The sequence below is a fragment of the Bubalus kerabau genome, chromosome 19 (genome assembly GCF_029407905.1).
Source record: "Bubalus kerabau isolate K-KA32 ecotype Philippines breed swamp buffalo chromosome 19, PCC_UOA_SB_1v2, whole genome shotgun sequence".
In the NCBI taxonomy this organism is placed as follows: Eukaryota; Metazoa; Chordata; class Mammalia; order Artiodactyla; family Bovidae; genus Bubalus; species Bubalus kerabau.
The window spans coordinates 69090613-69107546 of record NC_073642.1 but is presented as its reverse complement, the minus strand read 5'-3'; the positions used below and the strand labels follow the sequence as shown (position 1 = coordinate 69107546).

General features: G+C 49.9%; 1 protein-coding gene across 3 annotated transcripts in view; it reads right to left on the bottom strand.

Moving 5' to 3' along the window:
* The window catches only part of TDRD9 (tudor domain containing 9), a 111971-nt gene that overhangs the window by 34790 nt on the left and 60247 nt on the right, over positions 1-16934 (bottom strand). For all 3 annotated transcript variants that reach the window (XM_055555808.1, XM_055555810.1, XM_055555809.1), the window contains 12 exons: positions 16692-16857; positions 16539-16602; positions 16401-16464; positions 16031-16075; positions 12486-12539; positions 9266-9382; positions 7960-8067; positions 4744-4844; positions 3168-3341; positions 1714-1825; positions 440-652; positions 92-181 (listed from right to left, as the gene is read on the bottom strand). In XM_055555808.1, coding sequence (XP_055411783.1) covers positions 92-181; positions 440-652; positions 1714-1825; positions 3168-3341; positions 4744-4844; positions 7960-8067; positions 9266-9382; positions 12486-12539; positions 16031-16075; positions 16401-16464; positions 16539-16602; positions 16692-16857 — 1308 coding nt within the window. The remainder of the gene's footprint in view (positions 1-91; positions 182-439; positions 653-1713; positions 1826-3167; positions 3342-4743; positions 4845-7959; positions 8068-9265; positions 9383-12485; positions 12540-16030; positions 16076-16400; positions 16465-16538; positions 16603-16691; positions 16858-16934) is intronic.

The following is a 16934-nucleotide window of genomic DNA, read 5'->3' as shown; positions in this document are numbered from 1 at the left end:
CTTGGCCCATCTGCAAGCTGAGGGGCGAGCCCTGACCTCCAAGACCCCTCCAGCTTTACACTCTCAGGCCACAGCAGTGCGTCCCCCTCACCTGAAAGGGCAGCTCAAGGAACTGGCAGGGCATCTCCATGAGGACGCCCAGCGCCACGCGCGCTCTGTTCCCGTAGTCCACGAAGAACACCTAGAGGAGGCCGGGTGTGCGTCAGCGCAGGCCCGGCCAGGAGCCCAGACGCGGCCGCCCCAGCCCAGCCCGCTCCTCGGGACTCCCAGGACGGGGCGAGTCCTCAGGCCACTGAGGGAAGGGGCTTTCCGACTGCACCACTTCTCTAATTGTCACTATTTTATATTTAATTTCCACGTGAAAAGACAAAAGGCTTTCTGTCAACTGCTGTGAGTCTGCCTCATTTCCGTTTGCAAGATTTACTACAGAAAAACATACCTCGGCCGAATTTCCAGAAACATAGAGGACCTGAGCTCTGAAGTAGCTTTCTTTATCACTGTCGGCAAAGGGAGCCAGGCAGACCTGGTCGGGGTGGGGGTGGACAGGCAGGGGCACCAGCGTGAGGCGGTTTATCTCAGCGGTCAGACTCTTCAGAAACTCCCAGTTCTTCTCATCGGTCCTGTACCCCCAGAAGTGTCCCACTTCAACCACCTAGAGGGGAGGAGGAGGAGACGAACCCTGGAGAGGATCTCCGTCCAGAGGGACAGGCGCGCCCGCTGCAGGCCTGGCGTGCCCCGCTGCCGACCGCCGCAGGTCACAAGCTATATTCCCTGGTCCCTAAGGTCCTCCAGGCTTTGAGTCGGTGCTTATGAGAAAATGGGGGCTCCGGTCAAGTGAGGTGTGGGAGCGTGACGCACGCCAGCACTGCAGGCCCTGGGGCCACGTGAGGTCAGGGCTGTCCCATCCGACCAGCCCCCAGGACCGCCGAGCCCACAGAGCCCCCACGGAGCGGCCCCCACAGCAGCGCGGGGCGGAGTGCGGACGGCCTCGCCCGCTGCTGCCTCCACACGGCCCAGGCCGCGCCGCTGCGGCCCTCCAGGCGGCAGGAGGCCAGGCTGCTATGCAGTCTCCCAGGGAAGGGGACCATGCATTTGCCAGGAAGCCTGCGGCATTTTAACTGAGATTTTATTTTGAAGAAGTAAAAACTACACTCCAACGAATGCTGCTGCCAATGCTGCTCTGCTGATACCACCGAATTACAGGCAAACAGCGCCACGCCAGTGACGTTCTACCTGTGCCCGTTGCTAAACTGGTATTTTTCGGCATTTCAAAGGTGCTACCATTTTAAACATTACACTTTGATTCTAGGATGAACATCTGTGTTTCTTTTTCTGTTACAGCCACGTTTGAATTCGCCGAGTGAAAGTGACTCGAGCTCACCCAGACCGACTCCTGGTGGCCTTTAGCGATGCCCTTGATGACGCTGGTGTGCGCCGTGAGGGCCCCTCACCGGAAGCCTCCTCCACTGCAGGACACAGGACCACACGGTCCACGGCCGGTCGAATCTGAGGATGTGAGGAGCCATGGACAGAGGGCCGACCCTAAGTTATCCAAGGACTAACCCCTCGTTGCTCACGGGTCCAGCGTGGGTGACTAAGGTACACAGGCTGTCTGCGGCTGCATCTCCACGTCCACTGCCCCATGTGTTCAATGGGACGACTCTAGACAAAGACGACAGAAGAGCTCGAACGCCTGGGTTGCACCGCTCTCACCTCTGTGACTTCGACTGTTAGGAGGAGGTCTGTGATGGTCCGCGATTTGTCCACCATGTTAAAGGAGACTTGCACGGGATCAACTGTCTTCTTCTGGAAGTCCACGTTCACCCTGTTAGACACCACTTATCTTAAAAGGCAACAGAGGTGTTACAAAGAACATGTGCATGCTTACATATGTGAGGTTATTGCTTGAACTAGTCCACAGTTACTACAAGAAAAGAAGGTTTTAATGAAATATAGCCAGTGATGGCAAACTGCATCTCATCTCACACAAGAGACTCTGCCGGTGTCCTGCGCTCCCTGGGGCAGGGGGTGCACCCCACAGTCACACACCACCCTCTACAAACACATGCTAATGCTCAAGATCATCACGGAATTCTGCTTTCAAGGATATAAATTCTAAATCTGGGAACTGCAAGGTCTCCTGACTTGTGGGTTCAGAGGTGAGTGACCCTGACCTTTAGAAAACCATAAGAATCCACGGCTGCATCATGTCACTAGGAAGTCCACACCTAGGTCATGAGGTCATGTCATTAGAAAACACATACGTGGTTTCTAAAACACCCAGTTATCATTCATCCCTTAAAGCAGCAACACAGCAAATGCTAAAATGTGAGTAGATACAACTCAAGGTTGAGAAAAGGTTTCCTTTTTTTCCTAGTGATTTTATTCTTCCGTGAAGAGGAAGGATGATGAGAGACCCTGACCCGCCTCTCTGCCCCGTCCGCAGACCCGTCTGGTAAGTAAGGTGCCCAGGCAGCCAGGCAGCGGGACGGGTACACTGCCCGTGGCCCCCGACTCAGCGCACCCAGCTGCCACCCTCAGAGTCAGGTCATCCCACACCAGCCACACTCGGGGCCACACTTCCCTTTCTCCCCACTCCTCGACTTCGGGTTGGGTGCCTCGGGGGCTTACAAGATGACTGAGAGGAAAGACACGGGACTGCAGCTCTGCGGGCACAACCGAAAGTGCTCCCACCGGGAACGCCGAGGGCATTCAGGTCGGTCTAAGGCGCGCAGAGCCGCCAACCGCACGGCAGCGCTCTGGGCCGGGCGGGACCCCTGCACTGCCTGCCAGGAGCTCCCAAGGGCGCCGCCATTTGGTGCCGAGTCAGCTCCGCTGAGGACAAGGAAGACCCTCTTGTGCTTGAGAAAAGGAGCGACGGGAAGGAGGAAGAAAGGGGGCTGGCACCAGGCTCGGTCCCCTCGACTCAACTGAAAATGCCAGTGACTCCGCCCACTGCCCGGCAGCCTTGGCAACAGGTGCCACAGCCCCCGCACGGACGCGAACGCTGAGGCTCAGAGAGGCCGAGAGAGCTGCGCGAGCGCACGCAGCCCCAGGCCAGCGCGAGCGCTGTCAACTTGAGCACAGCTAAGCAGCTGTTCAAAAGTGGTATTTGAGGATGTGTAGGCAGCAGGACAGAGTCGTGCCCACCAGCCTCCTGAGCCTACCTCGTGTTCCGGAGCTTGGACACGGCCCCTCCTGGCACCTTCGCTTCAATCTCCTCTGCAGAGTGAACACTGAGTTCAAGGGACACTTTGAGCTGAGACATCTTGATGGCCATGTACACGGCAGGGAGCGTTTTAAACCTCTCTGTTGGATTGCGTGAAAACTCCACAAAGGCTCTGCTCCACAAATACAGATAAAAAATAAGCTTATGAGGCGTCTGAAACAGAGGTAAGTGTATATTAATTTCTCTCAAGTTCAGATAAAAGATTTTCAGCTCCTCAAAACTACCTAGTAACTAACTTCTCATCACAGGGTTAATCAAGAAGATGTATTTAAGAGGAAACTACTCACTCAAGAGCAATAAAAATTACAATGACATACCATTAAATTAAAAGCCAGTATCGTCCTCACGTATCATACAGTATAGTGTGAAATAAAGACCGACCTCACGTGGAATGTCCAGCTAAGAAATCTTAATTGTCATCATTGGAACAAAGTGATAGGTCTGGGTTTTGCTAGTTTATTGTAGAATAAAATGCAGAGAGAGAAAAGCACACAGCTGAGCAGCTCAGGGATCTTTCTGGCCCCCCTCAAACACCCAGTTTATCACAGTGACGCTAAGGCACGGCCTCCACCGCTCTGCTCCGCAGGGTCCTGCTAGCCCACCCCTCCCCAGGGGTAAGAATCAAACACACAGTGTGGGCACCCACCAGGCGCTCCCTGGTATAAATGGGAAAACCCTCTCGTTCATATTTGCTGGCGAATGAATGTCAAAACTGCCCAGGTCAAACATCACACTCAGAAACAGACTCGTGACCCTCCAGCTGCTGTCCCGGAGAGCGCAAGCCCGGGGGGAGCTGGAGCCCTGAGCTGGTAAAAGCGGCCGGCTCCACTGTCCTTCTACCCCTAGTCCCCCTCCCCACTCCACTGTCCCACCTCAGCTCCCTTTCCGCCCCCTCCACTGACCCCCACCTGCCCGGGGCTCCCTTCATGCACGTCCATTCCACTCCCACCAGCTGTCTCTAGAAGGCGCCCAGGTCTCTCCTTAGAGATCATTTCTTTCGAAGACTCTAGACCACCATGATTCTCCTCTTCCCTGAGTGTTCCCAATTCAAGAGGTGGAACAAGCTGAGCCCACAACATCCCTCACCTGCCTCCCAGCCTCCTCCCATTCCCTACCCCCGTTGGCTCCTCGCTCTTTGTCCCCCAGGTTCTAATTGACTGAAGCAGACAAAGTCTCCTGGGGGCATTTCTGGCGGCTGGCCCACACGTGAAATCTCAGCCAGACACACCCCAGTGCAGTGCACCCCCCGAGCGTCAGCCCACACCCCTCACACTATGGAACACCCTGGGCATCAGACCCGGGACCACACAGCTCGGCTCCTTTAGGAGGAACTCGGCTGAGAGCAGACACACAGCTACGTGAACCGCAGCTGCGCTTTGAGAGCTGTCCACAGCGGCCCTCTGACGTGTGGGCCCATTCTCCCACACACCCAGTTTCAAGAACCGGCCCCTGTAAAAGTGAAAACCTCGCGGCTCTTTGGCAACTTCAGTGGATTACAAAAGCGCACCACTTACTTTGCACCGTCAAACACGATGGACTTAACTTGGCCACACTGTCTGAAGAGCGACTGCAGCTGTTGGTGGTAGAGAAATCCGTAGGGAGGGATATGCTTCAGCTGTAAAACACGGCAGGCATTAGCAGGGGCAGACCTGGAGCCCCCAAGAGTCACTGCGTTCACAGAGCAGAGCGCACCGTCTCTAACCAGAGAGGTGGACCCCACAGCAGGGCACAGAAGGACTAACAACCGCTATGGGTAATAACTAAGCTTTAATAACACACATTGGACAAAGGCCAATTCTTCCACATTGTTCAGTCACTCAGTCGTGCCTGACTCTCTGTGACCCCACAGGCTACAGCACAGTGGGCTTTCCTGTCCTTCACACCATCTCCCAGAGCTTGCTCAAACTCATGTCCATCAAGTAGGTGATGCCATCCAACCATCTCGTCCTCTGTTGTCCCCTTCTCCTCCTGACTTCAGTCTTTGCCAGCATCAGGGTCTTTTCTAAGAAGTCAGTTCTTTGCATCAGGAGGCCAAAATATCGGAGCTTCAGTTTCATCATCAATCCTTCTAATGAATATTCAGGGTTGATTTCCTTTAGGATTGACTGGTTTGATCTCCTTGCAGTCCAGGGACTCTCAAGAGTCTTCTCCAACACCAGAGTTTAAAAGCATCAATACTTTGATGCTCAGCCTTCCTTATGGTCCAACTCTCACATCCATACATGACTACTGGGAAAAACCAGAGCTTTGACTAGACAGACCTTTGTTGGTAAAGTAATGTCTCTGCTTTTTAATATGCTGTCTAGGTTGCTCATAGCTTTTCTTCTAAGGAGCAAGTGTCTTTTAATTTCATGGCTGCAATCACCACCTGCAGTGATTTTGGAGCCCCCAAAAATGAAGTCTCTCACTGTTTCCATTGTTTCCCCATCTATTTGCCATGAACTTCATTTTCTGAATGCTGGGTTTTAAGCCAGCTTTTTCACTCTCCTCTTTTACTTTTCATCAAGAGGCTCGTTAGTTCCTCTTCAATCCCTGCCATAAGGGTGGTGTCATCTGCATATCTGAGGTTATTGATATTTCTCCCGGCAATCTTGATTCCAGCTTGTGATTCCTCCAGCCCAGAGTTTCTCATGATGTACTCTACATATAAGTTAAATAAGGAGGGTGACAATATACAGCCTTGACGTACTCCTTTCCCAATTGGGAACCAGTCTGCTGTTCCATGTCCAGTTCTAACTGTTGCTTCTTGACCTGCATACAGACTTCTCAAGAGGCAGGTAAGGTGGTCTGGTATTCTCATTAAGAATTTTCCAGTTTGTTGTGATCCACACAGTCAAAGGCTTTAGCGTAGTCAATGAAGCAGATGTTTTTTTTCTGGAATTCTCTTGCTTTTTCTGTGATCCAATGGATGTTGGCAATTTTGATCTCTGGTTCCTCTGCCTTTTCTAAATCCAGCTTGTACATCTGGAAGTTCTCGGTTCACATACTGTTGAAGCCTAGCTTGGAGAATTTTGAGCATAATCTTGCTAGCATGTGAAACGAGTGCAATTGTGCAGTAGTTTAAACATTCTTTGGCATTGCCCTTAATTTGGGATTGGAATGAAAACTGATTCTTTCCTGTTAAAATAGTCCAAAAGTCCAATACACAAAAGACTTCATTTCACCTTAAAATAACAGAGTAGCCTATGTATCTTTACCAAACATGGTATGTCTACACAGGCAGTGGTGGGAATGCACCCTGAGAGGTGGGAGTGGGTCCTCACCCTGCAGGCGGCACCCAACCAGGAGGCGCTGGGCAACCCCTCCTTCCCTCTCCCCACTCCGCCCCCTCCCCACACCCACCCTGCCCTCCCCACAGGGCCATCTGGGTTCTGAGCTCTGACTCTGGTATGAAACCCGGAGCCCCTGCCCCACGCCCAGCACAGCTCCACAAGAGGCAGCAGGCAGTGAACAGCAAGGGCTGTGGATTCGGGTCTGAGTTCAAGTCCTGCCTTGTTCAGTCTCTTTAGGCAAGTCACAGAGCCACCCTTGGACCCCCCAGCCACGTCATGAATTAAGGGCGATGATCAATCTCTCACTCGAAGGGTGAAATGCAAAGAAAAATGAGTAAAAAGCAGCTAGCAAAGGCACCCTCAGAGGACAAGCAACACGTCCATACTAGCACGAGCTCAGCTGTTACAAAGCACACAGGAGGAAATTCTGGCCCGCAGAGCGCATGGTGAACAGGCTGCCTGGCGGCTGCAGGAGACAAACACAGTCCCACATCCAAAGAAGTGCGCCCTGGGGTCCTCCCCCAGCGCACAGGGGAGGAGAGGCCACTGCCAAGCGCACTTGGTCCACCACGGCCATCAGGAAGAGCAGAGGCCCAGCCAGGCTTCTCCACCGCGAGGCAGAGCCGATGAGCACCTCCGTGGGACAAAGCGCGGTGCTCCTCCGAGACAGCTCCCCACCCCCGCAGTGTGAACTCTGCTTCTTCACTAGCAGAGCACGGCCCCAGCCGGGGAGGAGAAGCCGCAGTGCTGTGGGCTCGCCACCGCCGGGAGCCTCGCCAGGTCTCCGCGCCCTTTAGCAGATGCAGGCTGAGGTCGCAGCACGAGCCCACAAAAGCCCGACTCCCAGATGCCAACCCTGAAGTCACCCTGGGCTCAGGTTTGATTAAACACAGAGTCCACCAACGTTGATCAGTGGTGAGTGCTGTGACTGACCATGAGATTCACCCAAAGCTCATGTTATTTAAACACTAATTTTCAGGCCACACTTCTAGTTCAGATTCTGTGGCACAGGGCCTCAAGTCTGAATTTCAAAATAAACAAACACTCTCTAGGCGATTCTGTTACGTGTGAATGGGGATCCGAGTTTAAATCGCAGTACAAAGTAGCCAACCAAATAACCCTTTACACTTTGCGTAAAATGAAGTTATTAACCATCTGCTCTTAAATTTATGGAGAAGTATGTTAAATCCTTCAAAACGAGATGGGGCAGGCAAGGTTAGCCTGACTACTGCACTCCACAAGGCTTTCTTTCTTCGGGCCCCGTCTGTGAGACAGGAGCCAGTGGAGGCATGTGAAAGGTCAGACAAGCCATGAAATTCACTTTAGGGGAAAAAACCCACTAAGCATTTACACAGAGACAAAGGGGAAATAAAATGTTCCATACTGGCCACACTGGAATGATGCCTGCCTGAAAACCGAGTGCCCAGTCTCCCCCAGGGCCGCTGTCTCCCCACCTACCACGACGGTCGTCTTTGGGTCTTTGCCTGCCAGCTCCCTCGTGGCTATCTCTTCATCAGGCTGCCCGAAAGTAAAGTAATTTGGATAAAAAGCACCTGCCAACACAACCTGGGAGACAGATGTATTTTCATGAAGTAACAGCATGATTTTATCACATTGTCTCATTAATACACTAATCTCATCCCAGAATGACATCCATAATGTAAAAGATGAGTTAATATTTTTAAAAAACCTGGACCTTTAATCAATCAACTAGAAAGTCACGATTCTGGTTACTTCCCTGTAACAGAAACACATTCTATAAGATCATTGCTCCAAAGAGCCTGACTATTTCTCAGAATGAGGTTTAGGGACTTCCCTGGCAGTCCAGTAGTTAAGACTCCACTCTCCCAATCCAGGGTACACAGGTTCAATCCCTGGTTGGGGAACTAAGATCCCACAAGCCACACCGTGCAGCTAGAAAAAAGAATGAGGTTTAGAAAACAGTGGTGAGTTGAACAAGGACACGAATGAATGCACACACAGGGCCGTGGGGGCTAGCCAGCATTTTCTACCTTCTCCTCAACGTACTTTCTTCCATGGGTCAAGCCTTCTCCAAAATGTTCAGGTAAAGTTACAACTGGGGCAATGTAGACCCAGGGCAGCAGGCCTGCCTTCAATGCTCACTTCTAAAAAGCACTCTGCAAAGAGCCACTTCGTCAGTTAAAAACATGCCATTTGAAACCAACACCCAAGGAAGACTGTCCCAACCTTAAAGTAATTTGACATTGGTTTCCCAGCAGCCTCCAGGTTATAGGATCCCAACTCTGTATGCGTCAGCCAACACATGGGCACAGGACAAGACCTCCTCCTCCTCTGAGCCCTGAATTAGAAGCACTGGCTGCCTTTCCAGGATACACTTCCCTCTACACATGCCTAGAAGGCTCCATCCAACAAGGGAATCTGATCATGGCCTCCAAAGTTAAAATAACTTTTTGATGCAGGGTAAAAGCAACGTAATATTAACAGCAATTTTACTTTCTTAAAAGCCAAAATAGAAGGATCTCTCTGGAAGCAGTAAAGACAGCAGCCTTCAGAAACACACCTCCAGAGATCAGAACTGGGTCTGGATCACCAACTCAGTGACACAGAAACCTGAACGCAAGGGCGGAGTGTTTCCTGTTCTCCAGCACAGTGTGAGCACTGCGCATCTAAGATCTTCTGTGAGGCACAACTTGTACCAGAGAAGGGGAGCAAGCACTCTCACAACCGTGAGACCAGAGGAGTAGAAGGAACCAGGAAAAGACGTTCGGGTGCTCCCATGTACCTGCAGGATGAATCTCTGCTTGTATGTGTACTCCTGGTCCATGACAGGCCGCCGGGAATCAACATACATGTTGAACTGTGAGATCCTAGTCTTCAGTTCTTCATATAACTCGGCCACCTAAGAAGAACACAGTGACAGATGGTGTCTCCAGGTGACCATGCCATTCAGGGTAGTGGGAGCACCAGAAAAGCAGTCCACGCTGGGAAACATTGCTACGCCCGTGGGTGAAACCCCGCAGCTGCTGAGAGCCATGATACTAGAGGCTGATTAACAAAGGATGGAAAAGACACACAGTACGGTGCGACAGACAACAGGACACAAGCTGCACACGCTTCACAACCCCAGCTTACAAACTCTCAGGAAGCCACTGCAAACGCGCACTCAGGCAGCAGCCGCGTCCGAGCTCGCGGGCCTCCGTGGCCACAGCCCTTGCCTCAGGCCCTCGGAACACTCCCAGAGTCTCCTGCCAGAAGCATTTACTGCTGCTTTGTGATTAAAATCAACGGCTACACAGTCACCCTCAACAAAAAACACCTCTTTATAGTTTAAATAGAATCGTCTCACATAAAATTATTTCATCACACTTCAAATGTATACACACAAGAATACACAAATCCAAACACCTATGAACGCATCATAAATTAACTTACCACAAACTTATCTCCCAGGAAGCAACAGTTAGAACCGGACATGGAACAACAGACTGGTTCCAAATAGGGAAAGGAGTACGTCAAGGCTGTATATTATCACTGTTTATTCAACTTATATGCAGAGTACATCATGAGAAACGCTGGACTGGAAGAAACACAAGCTGGAATCAAGACTGCCAGGAGAAACATCAATAACCTCAGATATGCAGATGACACCACCCTTATGGCAGAAAGTGAAGAGGAACTCAAAAGCCTCTTGAGGAAGGTGAAAGTGGAAAGTGAAAAAGTTGGCTTAAAGCTCAACACTCAGAAAATGAAGATCATGGCATCCGGTCCCATCACTTCATGGCAAATAGATGGGGAAACAGTGGAAACAGTGTCAGACTTTATTTTTTGGGGCTCCAAAATCACTGCAGATGGTGATTGCAGCCATGAAATTAAAAGACGCTTACTCCTTGGAAGAAAAGTTATGACCAACCTAGATAGCATATTCAAAAGCAGAGACATTACTTTGCCAACAAAGGTCCATCTAGTCAAGGCTATGGTTTTTCCTGTGCTCATGTATGGATGTGAGAGTTGGACTGTGAAGAAGGCTGAGCGCCGAAGAATTGATGCTTTTGAACTGTGGTGTTGGAGAAGACTCTTGAGAGTCCCTTGGACTGCAAGGAGATCCAACCAGTCCATTCTGAAGGAGATCAGCCCTGGGATTCCTATGGAGGGAATGATGCTGAAGCTCAAACTCCAGTACTTTGGCCACCTCATGCGAAGAGTTGACTCATTGGAAAAGACCCTGGTGCTGGGAGGGATTGGGGGCAGGAGGAGAAAGGGATGACAGAAGATGAGATGGCTGGATGGCATCACTGACTCGATGGACGTGAGTCTGAGTGAACTCCGGGAGTTGGTGATGGACAGGGAGGCCTCGAGTGCTGCGATTCATGGGGTCGCGAAGAGTTGGACACGACTGAGCGACTGAACTGAACTGAAGGAAAAAAACTATACAAGCCACAGTTGTAAAGGTAACTGGAAAAAGACTACAAAAAAGAAGGGTGAGAATGGAAACTCTTAGAAGTCCTGACCTATGAGGAGAGGAGGAGAGCCTGGGGACACAGGAAGGGCCCAGCCTGGCCACTTCCACACTCACTACTGAAATCACCCAGAAGGCTGCAGGAAATACAGCCTGTCTAATTAAAAACCAATTTAAAATTATGCAAGTCACCTTTTCTGACCAAATGCAATAAAAATCAAAATATTAACAACAAAACAAGATACCTAAAGATATTTCTACCTAGAAACTCAAACACTCTTCTAAAAGACCCTGACTCAAGGAGAAAGCCAACAGTGAAAATAAGCCTCAGACAGGGATAGCAGTGAGCTCCCTATAGTGGGGAGGGAGGGTGCATCCCCACATGGGATGTCAAAGAGCAACGGACCCAAACTGCTCACAAGAAAACTCGCAGCTTTAACTACTTTTAATTAGAAAGACTGAAAGTGCATCCCACTCCAATATTCTTGCCTGGGAAATCCCATGGACAGAGGAGCCTGGCAGGCTACAGTCCATGGGATCTCAAAAGAGTCAGACATGACTTAGAAAGACTGAAAGTGATAGTAAGTTAAATTCTCATCTCAGTAACACTAAAAAAGTAAACCAGAGAAAAACTAAATTAATGGAAAAAAGCCAAAGTCAATCCATTGAAATCTTTTACCTTTCCTCTCCCACAAAACACCTGAACAGTAAAACTGTCAAATCAAACCAAGAGTAAGTTCTCTGAAAATACAATAAAACAGATACAGCATCTTGCAAACCGGTGCAGTAAAGGACTTGAGTCACCAGGCCCGGCTGTCCACGTCCTGGACATTCCAGAGGATGGTCTGGCTCTGAGCAGGTCAGCTCTGGGTCCCTGGTATACTGCCCCTAAGAGCGTCTTTGTTCAGCTGAGGCCTTGGTTCAGCATGAACGCAACAAGCAGTTCATGGAGCAAAGCAACATCGTGGGGGCAGGGGGCAAGAGGCCTGGGCCACATGGTATCCATGTGACCTTCAGAGGTGCTGAAAACCAAGCAAGTAAGGTCAACCAGGTGAGCACCCCCAACCATGTAACCAACCCTCAACACAAGCTTGCAGGCCAAGGCCTGGCGAGCCCCCCGGCCTGCAGTCTCCTGCTCAGCACCCATGCTGCCCGGAGGCCCTGCCGTGAGAGGCCGACTGCGGGCCGACGCTGGTCTCTCCTGGCCCCTCCCCACCCGCCTGGCACCTCTGCTGGTCTCTCCTGGCCCCTCCCCGCCCGCCTGGCACCTCTGCTGGTCTCTCCTGGCCCCTCCCCGCCCGCCTGGCACCTCTGCTGGTCTCTCCTGTGTGCTTTCGCTGTAACAAACCGTAACTGTGCCCGCAACACATCGACTCTACTAACGCTGGACACAGGATGCACTTCCTGGAAGGCTCAGCGCTACCCACGGGGTTGCGAAGAGTCCCCCATGACTGAGCAACTAAGCACAGCACTGTACAGCAGCCTCGGCACTGCCGGTACTTGATAAACGTCACCTTTACTTGTGTTCAAAGAATATACAACTTACCTCTCTAATCCTCTTGATCTGAATGTAATTTAACCGTCCCCAGTCAAGTTCATCCTTTAAATGCACAAAAGCATAATATTCAATATTAATGTAACAAACCAGAACTGATACACCTATGATAATACATACATCTCACGAGGAAGAATATAAACCGACAGGAAAAACACTGGCTGGCTCTTTGTTCAGTCACACAGTCGTGTCCGACTCCTTGCAACCCGAAGGACTGCATCACCCCAGGCCTCCCTGTCCATCACCAACTCCTGCACTATGCTCAAACTCACATCCATCAAGTCGGTGATGCCATCCAACCATCTCGTCCTCTGCCGTCTCCTTCTCCTCCTGCCTTCAATCTTTCCCAGCATCAGGGTCTTTTTCAATGAGTCAGCTCTTTGCATCAGGTGCCAAAAGTATTGGAGTTTCATCTTTAGCATCAGTCCTTCCAATGAATATTCAGAACTGACCTCCTTTAGAATGGACTGGTTGGATTGCCATGCTGTCCAAGGGACTCTCAAGAGCCTTCTCCAACACTACAGTTCAAAAGCATCAATTCTTTAGTGCTCAGCTTTTTCTGTGGTCCAACTCTCACATCCATACATGACCACTGGAAAAACCACAGCTTTGATGATACAGACCTTTCTTGGTTATGTCTCTGCTTTTTAATATGCTATCTAGGTTGGTCATAGCTTTTCTTCCAAGGAGCAAGTGACTTTTAATTTCATGGCTGCAGTCACCATCTGCAGTGATTTTGGAGCCCAAGAAAATTAAGTCTGTCACTGTTTCCATTGTTTCCCCATCTGTTTGCCATGAAGTGATGGGACCAGATGCCCTGATCTTCATTTTTTGAATGTTAAGCTTTAAGCCAGCTTTTTTACTCTCCTCTTTCACCTTCATCAAGAGGTTCTTTAGTTCTTCTTCATTTTCTGCTATAAGGGTGATGTTATCTGCATATTTGAGGTTATTGATATTTCTCCGGCAATCTTAATTCCAGCTTGTGATTCATCCCACCTGCATTTCTCATGATGTACTCTGCATGTAAGTTAAATAAGCAGGGTGACAATATACAGCCTTGACGTACTCCATTCCCGATTTGGAACCAGTCCAGGGTTCCATGTGCAGTTCTAACTGTTGCTTCTTGATCTGCATACAGATTTCTCAGGAGGTAACTAAGGTGCTCTGGTATTCTCATCTCTTTAAGAATTTTCCAGTTTGTTGTGATCTACACTGTCAAAGGCTTTAGTGTAGTCAATGAAACAGGTGATTTTCTGAAATTCTCTTGCTTTTTCTATGATCCAACAGATGTTGGCAATTTGATCTCTGGTTCCTCTACCTTGTCTAAATACAGCTTGTGCATCTGAAAGTTCTCAGTTCGTGTACTGTTGAAGCCTAGCTTGGAGAATTTTGAGCATTACTTAACTAGCGTGTGAGATGAGTGCAATTGTGTGATAGTTTGAACATTCTTTGGCATTGCCTTTCTTTGGGATTGGAATGAAAACTGCCCTTTTCCAGTCCTGTGTCCACCGCCAAGTTTTCCAAATTTGTTGACATATTGAGTGCAGCACTTTCACAGCATCATCGTTTAGGATTTGAAATAGCTCAGCTGGAATTCCATCACCTCCACTAGCTTTGTTCATAGTGATGCTTCCTAAGGCCCACTTGACTTCACATTCCAGGATGGCTGACTCTAGGTGAGTGATCACAGCATCATGGTTATCTGGATCATTAGATCTTTTTTGTACGTTTCTTCTGTATATTCTTGCCACCTCTTCTCAATCTCTTTTGCTTCTGTTAGGTCCATACTGTTTCTGTCCTTTATTGTGCCCACCTTTGCAGGTCAGGAAGCAACAGTTAGAACTGGACATGGAACAACAGACTGGTTCCAAATAGGAAAAGGAGTACGTCAAGGCTGTATACTGTCACCCTGCTTATTGAACTTCTATGCAGAGGACATCAAGAGAAATGCTGGACTGGAAGAAACACAAGCTGGAATCAAGATTGCCGGGAGAAATGTCAATAACCTCAGATATGCAGATGACACCACCCTTATGGCAGAAAGTGAAGAGGAACTAAAAAGCTTCTTGATGAAAGTGAAAGTGGAGAGTGAAAAAAGTGGGCTTAAAGCTCAACATTCAGAAAACGAAGATCATGGCATCTGGTCCCATCACTTCATGGGAAATAGATGGGGAAACAGTGGAAACAGTGTCAGACTTTATTTTTTGGGGCTCCAAAATCACTGCAGATGGTGACTGCAGCCATGAAATTAAAAGACACTTACTCCTTGGAAGGAAAGTTATGACCAACCTAGATAGCATATTCAAAAGCAGAGACATTACTTTGCCAACAAAGGTCCGTCTAGTCAAGGCTATGGTTTTTCCTGTGCTCATGTATGGATGTGAGAGTTGGACTGTGAGGAAGGCTGAGCGCCGAAGAATTGATGCTTTTGAACTGTGGTGTTGGAGAAGACTCTTGAGAGTCCCTTGGACTGCAAGGAGATCCAACCAGTCCATTCTGAAGGAGATCAGCCCTGGGATTCCTATGGAGGGAATGATGCTGAAGCTCAAACTCCAGTACTTTGGCCACCTCATGCGAAGAGTTGACTCATTGGAAAAGACTCTGATGCTGGGAGGGATTGGGGGCAGGAGGAGAAGGGGACAACAGAGGATGAGATGGCTGGATGGCATCACTGACTCAATGGACGTGAGTCTGAGTGAACTCCGGGAGTTGGTGATGGACAGGGAGGCCTCGCGTGCTGCGATTCATGGGGTCGCGAAGAGTCGGACACGACTGAGCGACTGAACTGAACTGAACTTGCATGAAAAGTTCCCTTGGTATCTCTAATTTTTTTGAAGAGATCTCTAGTCCTTCCCATTCTATTGTTTTCCTCTATTTCTTTGCACTGATCACTTAGGAAAGCTTTCTTATCTCTCCTTGCTATTCTTTGGAACTCTGCATTCAGATGGATTTATCTTTTGTTTTGTCCTTTGCCTTTCGCTTCTCCTCTTCCTTCAGCTATTTCTAAGGCATACTCAGACAACCATTTTGCCTTTTTGCATTTATTCTTCTTGCGCTGACTGTCTATACAATGGCTTTCATGAGTAACTCAGACAGTTGCTCTAAGGATGCATCTGGGCACGGCAAATTTACACACACAGACCTACCAGCAACCTTTTGAACACACTCAGTTTAGAAGGAGAACAAAACCTGCCTGCGCCCACCCCAAACAACGAAGGCTAAAGGCTGGTTTTTCCAAGCCGACTATGGAGCACACGGCTGAAGCAGCAGACGGAAAGCCCTGAGCCCCTCCGCTCTTGAGCGGCAGCCCAGGCGTGGCCCTCAGGCCTGCGGTCCCGGCAGCTGCCGGGGCTCCTGACACTGAAGGGTCCCCGGTGTCGGAGGCGGGCGGCAGGCAGCACGGCCGCACACAGGCCCGCCACCTCCAGGAGCGGGCGCTGCCGGTTCGCATGCGGCGATGAGGCTGAGCGCGGGGGCCCAGGCAGCTCCTGCGGCGCCGGCAGTCACAACAGAGAGACTCGGGAATGGCCACTGACCTTCGGGTGCCGCAGCTCCCCTCTCTGTCTGCAGGTCTGCCATGCCTGCAAAGAAACCATCGGGGTCAAAACTCTCTCCTGACCACAGACAATTTACAGATTTGTTCTTTCTTTCTGAAAATTATCAAAGTTAACATATAGTTCTACTATATACTAAAATTATTCTTTTAAGTGGGTGAATTAGGATTTTCAGTTGGGAGGTTTTTTCCAAGTCAACTTCATAGACTCAGACTCCCATCCTGACATACTTCTCCCAACAGTTTCTTTAGTCTCAGGGGTCGGTAACACTAAAAATACTCCTGACAAAGACAGGCACAGGGTGTGAAAGTGTCCTGACACCCGCGGTCGCTGCTTTCGGAGCTGGACTTACTCTAAAGGCTTCAACAAGTGCGATGCAGTCGCTCCTGCTGCTGCCAGCGAAATTCACCTTGTTCCTAGAAACAGACAACAAAGGGCATCACCTGCTCCCAGTAAAACACAGCGGCTTAGAAGCATGAGAGTTAAATACCTGTATCCATCAAGATGCTGCCTGAAAGGCATTGCAAAAAAATTCTTCAAGGAAAGAGATGCCGCTATCAAGAGAATAAACAAAGACAATGTGAGATTCTCAGAAGGGCCTCGCCTTGCACCCTCCGTCACCGCCTGGCCGCTGCACACGCACCGATGATGAGACACTCGTCCAGACACCCGAAGACGTGTCCGAGGACTATGAGTTTGCCGAGCTGCTGACTGACAGGAAGCTGGGCTAGAACCCTTCCTAGGAAGGTCAGCTCACCGTCGTGGGGGTTGTCGTCTTCTCTCCGCCCGCTCACCGCAAGTGCTCCCACCTTCATGAAACAAAGCAGGGCCATCAGCAAGCGCGGCTTTGCCCACGCCCTTCTTCCCTCAGGCAGGGAGTTTAAGA